Source organism: Tachyglossus aculeatus, chromosome X1, assembly GCF_015852505.1.
Source record: "Tachyglossus aculeatus isolate mTacAcu1 chromosome X1, mTacAcu1.pri, whole genome shotgun sequence".
NCBI classification, from domain to species: Eukaryota; Metazoa; Chordata; class Mammalia; order Monotremata; family Tachyglossidae; genus Tachyglossus; species Tachyglossus aculeatus.
In genome coordinates this window covers 124,056,321-124,070,165 of record NC_052101.1, presented here as the reverse complement: position 1 = coordinate 124,070,165, position 13,845 = coordinate 124,056,321, and the positions used below count along the sequence as shown (strand labels likewise).

General features: G+C 53.1%; 1 protein-coding gene across 1 annotated transcript in view; it reads left to right on the top strand.

The window, feature by feature from the left end:
• Positions 1–4,429: 4,429 nt before the first annotated feature.
• The window catches only part of POLRMT (RNA polymerase mitochondrial), a 28,427-nt gene continuing 19,011 nt past the window's right edge, over positions 4,430–13,845 (top strand). The window contains exons 1-5 of the mRNA XM_038771815.1: positions 4,430–4,538; positions 6,603–6,698; positions 7,096–7,784; positions 8,705–8,835; positions 11,193–11,379. Of these exons, the coding sequence (XP_038627743.1) occupies positions 4,430–4,538; positions 6,603–6,698; positions 7,096–7,784; positions 8,705–8,835; positions 11,193–11,379 (1,212 nt within the window). The remainder of the gene's footprint in view (positions 4,539–6,602; positions 6,699–7,095; positions 7,785–8,704; positions 8,836–11,192; positions 11,380–13,845) is intronic.

The window sequence follows — 13,845 nt, the reverse complement described above, 5'->3', positions numbered from 1 at the left end:
GCTGTTGGGCAGGGGCCGTCTCTATATGTGGTGGACTTCCCAAGCGCTTAGTCCGGTGCTCTGCACCCAGTAAGCGCTCAATAAGTACGATTGATTGATTGATTGATGGGTGGTCTCATCTTGGAGGGTGAGGTTCAGGGTGGGAGGTCAACCCTGGAAGGTAGGGGAGGGGAAGAGAAGGGCGATCTGTCTCCCGGAATGGCTAGTGGGCCCGTGGCGTGGGATGTGACCGCCCGCTACTGGGTCCAGATGGCCCTTTTGGGGACCACCTGTGACCTCCCTCTCTCTCCTTTTGGACAGGGAAGGGGAATAATAATAATAATAATAATAATAATAATAATAATAATAATAATAATAATAATAATAATTTCTTAAGTGCTCACTAGGTGCGAAGCACTGTTCTAAGCAGAGGGGAGGTTACAAGGTGGTCAGGTTGGCCCACGAGGGGCTCACAGTCTTCATCCCCATTTTACAGGTGGGGTAACTGAGGCACAGAGAATGAGGGTGATGATGGTGGTATTTATTTCTTTATTCTTTATTTCTTTATTTCTTTATTTTGCTTGTACATATCTATTCTATTTATTTTATTTTGTTAGTATGTTAGACTGTGAGCCCACTGTTGGGTAGGGACTGTCTCTATATGTTGCCAATTTGTACTTCCCAAGCGCTCAGTACGGTGCTCTGCACAGAGTAAGCGCTCAATAAATACGATTGATGATGATGACGATGATGGTATTTGTGAAGCGCTTACGATGTGCAAAGCACTGTTCTAAGCGGAGGGGAGGTTACAATCAATCAATCAATCAATCGACCGTATTTATTGAGCGCTTACTGTGTGCAGAGCACTGTTCTAAGCGGAGGGGAGGTTACAAGGTGGTCAGGTTGTCCCACATGGGGCTCACAGTCTTAATCCCCATTTTACAGGTGAGGTAATTGAGGCACAGAGAATGAGGGTGATGATGGTGGTATTTGTGAAGCGCTTATGATGTGCAAAGCACTGTTCTAAACGCTGGGGGGACACAAGGTGATCAGGTGGTCCCACGGGGGGCTCACAGTCTTAATCCCCATTTTACAGGTGAGGTAATTGAGGCACAGAGAATGAGGGTGGTGATGGTGGTATTTGTGAAGCGTTTACGATGTGCAAAGCACTGTTCTAAGCGCTGGGGGGGGACACAAGGTGATCAGGTTGTCCCACGGGGGGCTCACAGTCTTAATCCCCATTTTACAGGCGAGGTAACTGAGGCACAGAGAATCAGGATGATGATGATGGTATTAGTGAAGCGTTTACGATGTGCAAAGCACTGTTCTAAGCGGAGGGGAGGTTACAAGGTGGTCAGGTTGTCCCACATGGGGCTCACAGTCTTAATCCCCATTTTACAGCCGAGGGAACTGAGGCACAGAGAATGAGGATGATGATGGTGGTATTTGTGAAGCGCTTACGATGTGCAAAGCACTGTTCTAAGCGCTGGGGGGGACACAAGGTGATCAGGTGGTCCCACGGGGGGCTCACAGTCTTAATCCCCATTTTACAGGTGGGGTAACTGAGGCACAGAGAATGAGGGTGGTGATGGTGGTATTTGTGAAGCGTTTACGATGTGCAAAGCACTGTTCTAAGCGCTGGGGGGGGGGACACAAGGTGATCAGGTTGTCCCACGGGGGGTTCACAGTCTTAATCCCCATTTTACAGGCGAGGTAACTGAGGCACAGAGAATGAGGGTGATGATGGTGGTATTTGCGAAGCGCTTACGATGTGCAAAGCACTGTTCTAAGCGCTGGGGGGATACAAGGTGATCAGGTTGTCCCACGGGGGGCTCACAGTCTTAATCTCCATTTTCCAGGTGAGGTAACTGAGGCACAGAGAAGTTAAGTGGCTTGCCCAAAGTCACACAGTTGACAAGTGGCAGAGCTGGGATTAGAACCCATGACCTCTGACCCCCAAGTCCACGCTTTTCCTGCTGAGCCACGCTGCTTGGGCCCCCCACTCAGGGACAGGGAGGTATGCAAGGGGTAGGGGGAAGGAAACAGACAAGGGGCCGATTTTCTCAGGGGCCGCCCGGCGAGGCAGCAGGGAAGATGGGAAGAGGATAAAGAGGATACTCATTTATTTATTTTACTTGTACATATTTATTCTGTTTTATTTTGTTACTATGTTTTGTTTTGTTGTCCGTCTCCCCCTTCTAGACTGTGAGCCCGCTGTTGGGTAGGCACCGTCTCTAGATGTTGCCAAGTTGTACTTCCCAAGCGCTTAGTCCAGTGCTCTGTACACAGTAAGCGCTTAACAAATACCACTATTATTATTATTATTATTATTATTCTCTGAATGAATGACCAGCCTGGATATTCTCGAGGGGAGGGGGAACAATGATCATAACACCCTTTTCCCTCCTTCCGCCGTACCTACCAGATTCGGGCCCCTTAGATACCGGGCATTTTGTGGGCAGTGTGGTTTCAACATTGGGGTGGCGGGGTCAGATCTCCTTATTCATTCATTCAATCATATTTATTGAGCGCTTACTGTGTGCAGAGCACTGTGCTAAGCGCTTGGAAACTACAATTCAATAATAATAATAATAATGGCATTTATTAAGCGCTTACTATGTGCAGAGCACTGCACTAAGCACTTGGGAAGTACAAGTTGGCAACATAGAGAGACAGTCCCTACCCAACAGTGGGCTCACAGTCAAGAAGGGGGAGACAGAGAACAAAACCAAACATATTAACAAAATAAAATAAATAGAATAGATATGTACAAGTAAAATAAATAGAGTAATAAATATGTACAAACATATGTGCCAAGCACTGTTCTAAGCGCTGGGGTAGATACAAGGACACCACGTGGGGCTCACAGTCTTAATCCTCATTTTACAGATGAGGTCACTGAGGCCCAGTTAAGTGGATAAGTGGCATGGCTGGGATTCGAACCCACGCCCTCTGATTGCCAAGCCCGGGCTTTTTCCACTGAGCCACACCGTTTCTCCAGTCAAGTGACTCGCCCAAAGTCACACAGCTGGTCAGTGGCGGGGCCAGGATTAGAACCCACGACTTCTGACTCCCAAGGCCGGGCTCTAGAGCCGGTCCCTACCCAACAACGGGCTCAAAGAGAATCAGTCAATCAATCAATCAATCGTATTTATTGAGCGCTTACTGTGTGTAGAGCACTGTACTAAGCGCTTGGGAAGTACAATTTGGCAACGTATAGAGATAGTCCCTACCCAACAGTGGGCTCACAGTCTAGAAGGGGGAGACAGAGAACAAAACCAAACATATTAACAAAATAAAATAAATAGAATAGATATGTACAAGTAAAATAAATAGAGTAATAAATATGTACAACCATATATACATATAAAGAGAAGCAGCGTGGCTCAGTGGAAAGAGCCCAGGCTTTGGAGTCAGAGGTCATGGGTTCAAATCCCCGCTCTGCCAATTGTCAGCTGTATGACTTTGGGAAAGTCACCTCACTTCTCTGGGCCTCAGTTCCCTCCTCTGGAAAATGGGGATTAAGGCTGTGAGCTCCCTGTGGGACAACCTCATCACCTTGTAATTAGAACAGTGCTCTGCACATAGTAAGCGCTTAATAAATGCCATCATTATCATTATTATTAAGGGGGCGACAGGTGTCACAGCGTGGCTCAGTGGAAAGAGCCCGGGCTTTGGAGTCAGAGGTCATGGGTTCAAATCCCCGCTCTGCCACTTGTCGGCTGTGTGACTTTGGGCAAGTCACCTCACTTCTCTGGGCCTCAGTTCCCTCCTCTGTAAAATGGGGATGAAGACTGTGAGCCCCCCGTGGGACAACCTGATCACCTTGTAACCTCCCAAGTGCTTAGAAAAGTGCTTTTAGACTGTGAGCCCCTTTTAGACTGTGAGCCCACTGTTGGGTAGGGACTGTCTCTATATGTTGCCAATTTGCACTTCCCAAGCGCTTAGCACAGTGCTCTGCACATAGTAAGCGCTCAATAAATACGATTGATTGATTAGTACAGTGCTCTGCACACAGTAAGCGCTCAATAAATACGATTGATGATGATGATGATACTTTGCATATAGTAAGCGCTTAAGAAATGCTATTGCTATTATTATTATTATTATTATTGTTATTATTATTATTCCCTCTTCCTCCGAGGCTCTTGTTGCCCTGGCGACCGTCTCTTCCATTCCCCGCGCCCCCTCCGTTGTCAAGGCGACTGGGCCCGCCTCCCCCATTTTCCCATCTCGCCCCGGCAGGGGGAGAGGCCAATCAGAGAGCTCGAAGCGGCCGGGCGCAGGGCCTGATGGGAATTGAAGTCCCCCCGCCCGAGGGGAGCCTCCTCCCGGCAAACTACACTTCCCGGCGGCCCTCGCGAACGGGGCGCGCCTGCGCAGGGGTCATCCGGGGGATGGCGGCCTGAAGGGAGCCTCGTGGAGGCCGGCGGGGGCGGGGGGGACGGTGATGTCGGTCCTGCGGTTGAACGCGGCGCTGAGCCGAGGGGCGGCGGGGCTCGGGTGGATCCTGCGGATCGACAGCTGCCCCTGCTGCCGCCGCCCCCTCAGGAAAGAAGGTAACGAGACCCCCCCGGGAGGGTGAGGGGGAGGGACTCGCCCAGGCCACCGTCGACGCCTTGACCTTTGACCCGGAGGGCACCTCAGCTTTGCCCCCCCCCCCCCCCCATTGAGTTACAGACCCTCGACTCCCTCTACAAAAATAAGGGCATTTGTTAAGCGCTTACTATGTGCCAAGCACTGTTCTAAGCGCCGCCGAGGTTACAAGGCGATCAGGTGGTCCCACGGGGGGCTCGCAGTCTTCATCCCCGTTTTACCGATGAGGCGACTGAGGCCCAGAGAAGCGAAGTGACTTGCCCAGAGTCACCCAGCTGACAGGTGGCGGGGCCGGGATTAGAACCCACGACCTCTGACTCCCAATCAATCAGTCAATCGTATTTATTGAGAAGCAGGGAAGCAGCGTGGCTCAGTGGAAAGAGGCCGGGCTTTGGAGTCTGAGGTCGTGGGTTCAAATCCCGGCTCCGCCAACTGTCCGCTGTGTGACTTTGGGCAAGTCACTTAACTTCTCTGTGCCTCAGTTACCTCATCTTGTAAAATGGGGATGAAGACTGTGAGCCCCCCCGTGGGACAACCTGATCACCTTGTATCCTCCCCAGCGCTTAGAACAGTGCTTTGCTCATAGTAAGCGCTTAATAAATGCCATTATTATTATTATTATTGAGCGCTTACTGTGTGCAGAGCACTGGACTAAGCGCTTGGGAAGTACAAGTTGGCAACATATAGAGGCAGTCCCTACCCAACAGTGGGCTCCCAGTCTAAAAGGGGGAGACAGAGAACAAAACCGAACATACTAACAAAATAAAATAAATAGAATAGATATGTACAAGTAAAATAAATCAATAAATAAATACAGTAATAAATATGTACAGACATATATACATATATACAGGTGCTGTGGGGAAGGGAAGGAGGTAAGATGGGGGGAAGGAGGGGAGACGAGGGGGAGAGATGAGGTTTTACCGATTTTACATTTTACCGATAAGGTGACTGAGGCACAGAGAATCAATCAATAGTATTTATTGAGCGCTTACTGTGTGCAGAGCACTGTACTAAGCGCTTGGGAAGTACAAGTTGGCAACATATACAGTCCTTACCCAACAGTGGGCTGTGACTTGCCCAGAGTCACCCAGCTGACAAGTGGCGGAGCCGGGATTAGAACCCACGACCTCTGACTCCCAAGCCCGGGCCCTTTCCACTGAGCCACGCTGCTTCTCTAAAAAATAATAATGACGATGATGTCGGTATTCGTTAAGCGCTTACTATGTGCGAAGCACTGTTCCAAGCGCTGGGGTGGATACAAGGCGATCAGGTTGTCCCACGTGGGGCTCACAATCTTAAAACCCATTTTTACAGATGAGGGAACTGAGGCCCAGAGAAGCGAAGTGACTTGCCCAGAGTCACCCAGCTGACAGGTGGCGGAGCCAGGATTAGAACCCATGACCTCCGACTCCCAAGACCGGGCCCTTTCCACTGAGCCACGCTGCTTCCCCGGCCATAGCCTCCCCTCCCCGGCTCGAAGACCTCCGTCCCTTGCGCCTCCCTCGCCAAGTACCCGTAGCGTTTGGGTGTCCCGCCGACCTCCGATTACTAAAATGAAAATAATAATAATAATAAGCACTTACTGTGTGCCAGGCACCGTTCTAAATGCTGGGGTAGAGACAAGGTCCCACGTCGGGCTCACAATCCTAATCCCCTTATACAGGTGAGGGAACTGAGGCACAGAGGTGTTTAGTTATTTGTCCAGGGTCACACAGCAGACAAGTGGCAGAGTCGGGATTAGAACCCATGACCCTCTGACTCTGTCCACTACACCAGTTTGCCCTCAGCCCCTGGAGGCCCGTGATTTTTCCTCAGATTTCCACCGACCGGCCCCAAGGTCTCCGTGGGTCAGGGGACCCGCCGACAGTTCAGTTCAGCAGGGGCACTGACGGGATCCCAGCCCACCAAACCGAAAGGTCGTGATGGCCTTACCCCCGGCCCCTTCGCCTAGCACGCCGGGGGTTCCAGGAGAGTGAAGTAGCTAATCGCGGCCTGGTACTGTTTAAGCCCTCTGCCTTTTTCAGCAGGAAGGGTATGGGCCTGGGTCAGGAGATCCTCGTCGGCGAACACCAGAGAGCAGGACAGGAGGAGAGATGGGGGGCGAGTGGAACTGCTGGAGGGTGAGTCCTTTGCAGGGTTGGGGTCAGTCGGGGAACAGCCACCGCTGTGCCCCCACCAGAGAACTTGGGTGATGGCTCCCAGAGCTTCCCCTCCCGGGTCCCGAAGGAGACCGGACTGCTCGGTCTCTGACCCCGGGGGATGACCAAGCAACTCCTTGACCTCAAGGTTCGAGGAGAACAGGATCAGGCCAGACCCCTGGACTTGAACCAGGACCCTTCTGAGCACTGACCTGCCTCCAGGCCCCCTCGAGGGAGCTCTGGCCGTTCCCGGGGCTTCCCCGTATCCTCTTCCGCATCCGATTTGCCGGTGGGGAGGATGTCGGGTGGGAAGCTGGCTGAACCGCATGTGGCTAGGTACGGCGGGGTGAGGGGTTTTCACTCTGCCTTCCCCTCCCAGTCCTGGAGGCCCGGGTGAAGCAGCTGCAGGCAGAGTTCGTGTCAGAGGTGACGGTGAATCGAGTGGAGTTGGCCCCGCTGAGGGGCAGCAGAGAAAGCACCCTCCACCTTCCGGGCCTGGCCGACAAAGGAGAGGTGGGTGGAGGAAGCGGGGCCCAGGTGGGCTCCGGTCTCCCCGGTCGCTGGGAAAAGAAGCTCAACAAAGATAAGACGGTCATGCAGAAGAGACAGCAGAAACTGGAGGCCAAGCTCAGGGCCCAGCACCAGCTAGGCCCGCTGACTAAGATAAAAGTGATCAAGAGATCTCCCAAAGACATTTTGCTGGCTCCCCTCAAAGACACTTCGCCGGATCCCCCCGGACCCTCCGGGCACACGGAAAGGGCGTCTCCTGACGCTACGGAGTTGGCCCACGACCAGCCGCGGGAGGGGTTCTTGGGAAGAGTCTTCCCTGAGCAATCCACGGAGTTGGAGGCGGAGGCCAGCCCCGGGGGGCCGGCCCAGCGGGAGCCCCCGAACCTCCGCCACACCAATTTCCAGAAGAACTTCCTGGCCTACCTAGAGTGTTGCATCTTCACGGGCCAGCTGGAGCAGGCCCAGACCGTCCTGCACCAGCAGCACTGCAGGCAGAGCCGCCAGAAGCTGCTCACCCTCCCCATGTATAACACCCTCCTGCGGGGCTGGGCCAAGAAGGTAACGTCTCCCCGGCCCACCCGGAAGCCGGAGCCCCAGCGCGGAGGTCTGGGCTGCCCACCTGCCCCATCCCCTCCGCCCCCTCATTTCAAGCCTCCTGTTGGCAGGCCCGAAGGGGACCGCTCCCTTCCAGCAGCCGTGGAAGCCGCTGCCTGGAGGTCCTGCGGGCCACTAGTCCCAAAAGTCCCTGGGGCCAACTGGGACCCCCCCTTGCCTCTCCTTTCCTGGAAGTTAGTTGGGCTGTCTTCCGTCCCCATCGGTTTTGGACTTGGATTTGCAATAGGCTTGGTTGGTCTGCGGGGTTCAGTTTTCTGTAAAACTCTCTCTTAGTCAGTGCAGGCTTGCTTGTCAGCCACTGCTCAGGGTCCTCCTGTCCGTCAGCTGCTGTGCTGACGGGAACGGAGCCGGCCTGGACCGTCTGTCCTCCTAGAGGGAGATGGTGTCCGGTGGCTCCACTCTTTCCGGGGGAAAAGGTGGCCATGTGGTCGTGGCAGCATAGGGGCCCGCTTCCTCCCTGGAAAGTTCTTTTTGGTCACAATGTAATATTATTATAATCGTAGTATTTGTTAAGCACTTCCTAGGTGCCAAGCACTGTCCTGAGCCCTAGGTAAGATACAAGATAAGCAGGTCAGATACGGTCCCTGTCCCACACGGCGTTCACGGTCTAAGTGGGAGGGGGAACAGGATCAAATCACCAGGTTTACATTTGAGGTAACTGAGGCACAGAGAGATGAAGTGACTTGCCCAAGGTCTCAGCACAGGCTAGAACCCGGGCCCAGGCTCTTTCCACTGCTTCCAATTTGCATGGAAGTGTAGGGGTCTAGCCGCCTTCCTCCCCCTCACTCAATGACACTGAGGGGGCGGAGGGGACGGGGACGGACGGACAGAAGAACGTTCGAGCGCTTTTGCCTGTTCTGCAGGGCTCCTTGCCTCAGATCCACCAAATCTTCACCATGCTGTGGGAGGCAAGCCTGACCCCTGACCTTGAATCCTACGCTGCTGCCCTCGAGTGCCTGGGTCGAAGGGACTCCGACGCCAGTGTCACCGCGAGGTAACGTCAGGGGTGGGGGCCCGGAGGGGGCCGCGGTCAGAGCACTGAGCCCCAGCTGGCCTAGGGACAGGGTGGTGACCGTTCCCTCCACCACTAAGATAGGAAATGCGTTAGCCACAGCACCTAACAAAGTCCGTGCTGGACACCTGGGTAACACAGCAACAGAAGATGAGGACACGGCCCCCGCCATTGAGGCATTTACAGTTGGAGGAAGCCAGATACACATTGCCGATTGCACAGTAGACAAAAGAGTAAGTGTGTAGAGCTATAGTTGCTAAAAAAAATCACAGAAACGTGTGATTAAACTGAAACACGGTCAGTCGGTCAATCGTATTTACCGAGGGCTTACTGTGTGCAGAGCACTGTACTGAACGCTTGGGAGAGTACAATATAACAGACACATTTCCTGCCCACAACAAGCTTACGGTCTAGAGAGCTATGCCAGGAAAGGTGAGGCTTAGTCAGGGAATCCTCAGGGACTGTGCTTTGGCCTTATATTTCTTCCATACACTCTTCGAGTGCCTAGGACAGTGCCCTGCTTCCCGTCGGCCCAGCCTGTCTTGTCACATCAGCATGCAGTCTTCTGTGAGCGTCTTCCTCTCCTGCCCCTCTGCCACATTCCCGCCTTGCCCGCTGTGTAACCTCAGGCAAGTCACTTAACTTCTCTGTGCTCCCAGCGCTTAGAACAGTGCTTGGCACGCAGTAAGCGCTTAGCAAATGCCATTATTATTATTCTTATAATTCACATTATTAATTATTATTCATATTCCTATTCATATTATTATTATGATTGATTGATTTATTATTATTATTCCCTGTTCACCCCCCGGGGCAAAGGGGACCCCAAATTGTGGTTTTGCATTCACCTGCACTACCGCCAGTGTCCACCAGGTGGAGGACAAACAGAACTTCAGGCTGGGAAATGTAATCCAACAATTGTATTTATTTATCCTTTTATGGTATTTGCTAAGCATCTATTAAGTGCCAGGAACTGTACTAGGTGCCGGGGTAGACTCAAGATCGTCAGGTTGGACTCAGTCCATGTCCCACGTAGGGCTCGCAGCTCTAATCCCCAGTTTACAGGTTAGGTAACCAAAGCACAGAGATGTTAAGTGACTTGCCCAAAGATACACAGCAGACAAGTGTGCTGTGCTGAGAACAGTGCTTTGCACATAGTAAGCGCTTAACAAATACCATTATTATTATTAAGTGGCAGAGTCAGGGCTAGACCCCAGGTCTTCCGAGATCCCAGGCCCATGCTCTTTCCAGTGGGCCGCACTGCTTCTCATGGCCATGCGTACTATGTGTGTAAAGTGCCGCGCTGGGGAGTACAAAATAACGGATTTGGTGGACATGTGCCCTGCCCACAGAGAGCTTTAGCCTAGAGGGGGAGACAGGCGTTAAAATAAATTACAGGTACCGACATCAACGCTGTATGACTGAGGGTGGGGTGGATAAGGGGTATAAGTGCCAGGGCAACGCAGCGGGAGAGGGAGCAGGGGAAATGAGGGCTTAGTCAAGGAAGGCCTCTTGGAGGAGATGGGATTTTAATAAGGCATTGTGGGTGGGGGAGAGCGATGGCCTGTTGGATCTGAAGGGGGAGGGAGTTCCAGGCCAGAGGGAGGACATGAGCAAGGGATCGGCGGCCAGATAGACGAGATGGAAGTACAGTGAGTAAGTTGGCATTAGAGGAGCCAAAGTGTGCGGGCTGGGCTGTAGTGGGAAAGCAATGAAGTATGGTAGGAGGGGGCAAGGTGGTTAAGTGCTTCAAAGCCGATGGTAAGGAGTTTCGGTTTGATGCAGAGGCGGATGGGCAATCACTGGAGGTTCTTGAGGAGTGGGGAAACCTGGCCTGAACGTTTTTGTAGAAAATGGTCCAGGCAGCAGAGGGAAGTATGGACTGGAAGTGGGGAGAGACGGGAAGCGGGGAGGTGAGCAAGGAGGCTGATGCAGTAGTCGAGGCCAGGAACGTGCTAGGATGGAGAGGAAAGGGTGGATTTCAGCGATGTCCCGAAGGTAGAACCAACAGGATTCGGTGACAGATTGAACCTGGAGCAGCAGTGATAGTGGTGGGATTTATGTTAAGCACTTATTAAGGGCCAAGCAATATACTCAGCGATGAGGAAGCTACGAGATGATCAGGTCGGACAAAGAGCCTGACCCACATGGGGTCACGGTCTAACGGGGAGGGAGAACAGGTAGTGAATCCCCATTTGGCAGATGAGGAAATTGAGGCCCCAACGCTGGCTGACTGAACAGGCCTCTCCTTTTCCTCTTCCTCCTCCTTTTTCTACTCTTCTCCTTGTTTTCTCCCCCCGCCCCCCCCAAATTAAGTCGTTTCCCCTCCTTTTCCACAGGTGCTTGCAGCAGCTGAAAGATAGAGGCTACCACCTGAAAAACCTCTTCCAAGATGTGCGGTACGTCCAGGACGAAAGGAGAATGGTGCTGAAAGCCATCAGGAAGATGGACCCCAACTTTACCCCACCCCCTCCTCCCCCGCCGGAGTTGTGCACGTCTCCTCTACTCAGAGATTTTTATGCTAAGGTAACCCGCCCCCACCCCCAGAGCCTTCCTCGGGGTGCTCCTTCCACCGCTGCCTGCCCTAGTTGAGTGGCCACCCAGCCTCACCACGCCATAGCCGTGACCCGTATTGACCAGGCGTCCACTTGGTCAGAGCACCGGGCTTGGTGCCGGGGAAGTTACGGGGAAAGTGCCATTTCTGATCCCTGGCCCCTGGCCAGTCAGTCGTATCGATTGAGCGCTTACTGTGTGCAGACCACTGCACGGAGCACTTGGGAAAGGACAGTGTAACAATAAAACAGACACATTCCCTGCCCACAATGAGCTAAGAGTCCAGAGGGAGAGACAGACATTCTTAAAAATGTATAAATTACAGATATGTGCATAAGGGCCGTGGACCTGGGAGGGGAATAAATAAAGGGAGCAAGTCAGGGTGACGCAGAAGGGAGTGGGAAGAAGAGGAAAGGAGGGCTTAGTCGGGGAAGGCCTCTTGGAGGGGGTGTGCCTTCAGTAAGGCTTTGAAGTGGGGGAGAGTAATTTTCTGACAGATTTGAGGAGGGAGGACATTCCAGGCCAGAGGCAGGACGTGGGTGAGAGGTCGGCGGTGAGATAGACAAGATGGAGGTAACAATGAGAAGGTTGGCATTGCAGGAGCCAAGTGTGCGGGCTGGATTGTAGTAGGAGATTAGCAAGGTGAGGTAGGAGGGGGCAAGGTGATCGAGTGCTTTAAAGCCAAGGGTGAGGAGTTTCTGATTGATGTGGAGTGAATGGGCAACCACTGGAGGTTCATGAGTGGGGAAACATGGTCTGAATGTCTCTGTAGAAAAGTGATCCGGGCAGCAGAGTGAAGTGTGGACTGGAGTTGGGAGAGACATGAGGCTGGGAGGTCAGCGAGGAGGTAGATGCACTTTTCAAGGCAGGCTAGGAGAAGTGCTTGGATCAGCATGGTAGCGGTTCGGATGGAGAGGAAAGGGTGGATTTTAGTGATGTCATGAAGGTCGAACAGACGGGTTGCCATCGATTGATTGATTTGATTGCAGCCGGGTCCTACCCCTCAGCCCCTCTTGGGACAGCCCTGAAAGCACCCTTCACTCTAGGGTCTGAGGGACAGCGCGTTGTACATCTCACAGCCGGGGGTGGGGCCCAGAGCTGGTACTGACCCTCCTGTCGCCCTCTCTTCCCGACCCGTGCTCGGCTGCTAGCCCTAGGCCCCTCTGGAGAGATTTCGTAGTTCGTTTTTACTTCGGCGTGCTTCGTATTTTGCTACTGAGTTCCTGGGCTCAAATCCGCCCCGCTGTCTCCCCTTCTCCCCTGGGGAAACCAAGGCACGCAACATGCCCGAGGAGTTCTCTTCGCCACGCTGCCCGACCCCTCCCGTCCCTCCAGGGTTAGCGAGGGGCCCCCTTGGGCAAAGCCGCTTTGGAGGAATTGGCTCCGATCCAGGACTTCGAGCCCGGCCTGTCAGCGGGTGGGTGCCTGCCTGCTTCTGGGAGGCCGGGAGAAACCGAGGACTGGGTTGCCATGGCGCCGACCCGGGCAGCCGAGCCGCAGGGTGTAAGGGAGATGATTCCGCTCCTTCCAGGTCCTCGAGCCCCCAGGCGTGACGACTGCCCGGGTCACGTGATCTCGTCGGCACCGAGGGGATGCAGCTAGATGGAGAATCAGTGCTGGGGCAGTGTGATCTAGTGCAGAGCGCACCGGGCTGGGATGAGCGGGGGAAGCCCACTGTTGGGTAGGGACCGTCTCTATATGTTGCCAACTTGTACTTCCCAAGCGCTTAGTACAGTGCTCTGCACACAGTAAGCGCTCAATAAATACAATTGATTGATTGATTGATTGAAAGAGCACCGGCCTGGGGGTCAGAGGACCTGGGTTCTCGTCCCGGCCCCTGCCGCTTGCCTGCTGCGTGACTGTGGGCTGGTCACTCTACCACTCTGGGCCTAAAATGGGGATTCGATACCTGTTCCCCGCCTTCCCCCTAAACTGATTCTGATCTCCATATCCTGTATCTACCCTAGCACTTGGCACAGAGTAAATGCTTAGCACGTGCCGTTGTTGTTGTTTTTATCATTATTGTTATCGTTATTATCATTATTATTCTCTTGCGTGAGCCCCCGTTGGAACTGAGCCCTGTATAAGGCACCAGGGGGTTCCCTCCCTCTACCCTACCCCATTCCCCTCCCCACAGCGCTTGTGTATATTTGTACATGTTTATTACTCTGTTTATTTTATTAATGATGTGCATATATAATTCTATTTATTCTGATGGTATTGACACCTGTCTACTTGTTCTGTTTCTCTGTCTGTCTCCCCCTTCTAGACTGTGAGCCCGTTGTTGGGTAGGGACCGTCTCTGGTACCGAATCGTACTTTCCAAGCGCTTAGTAGAGCGCTCTGCACCCAGTAAGCGCTCAATAAATACGATTGAGAGCTAGCTCTCTTCCTCCCTTCAAGGCCCTACTGAGAGCTCACCTCCTCCAGGAGGCCTTCC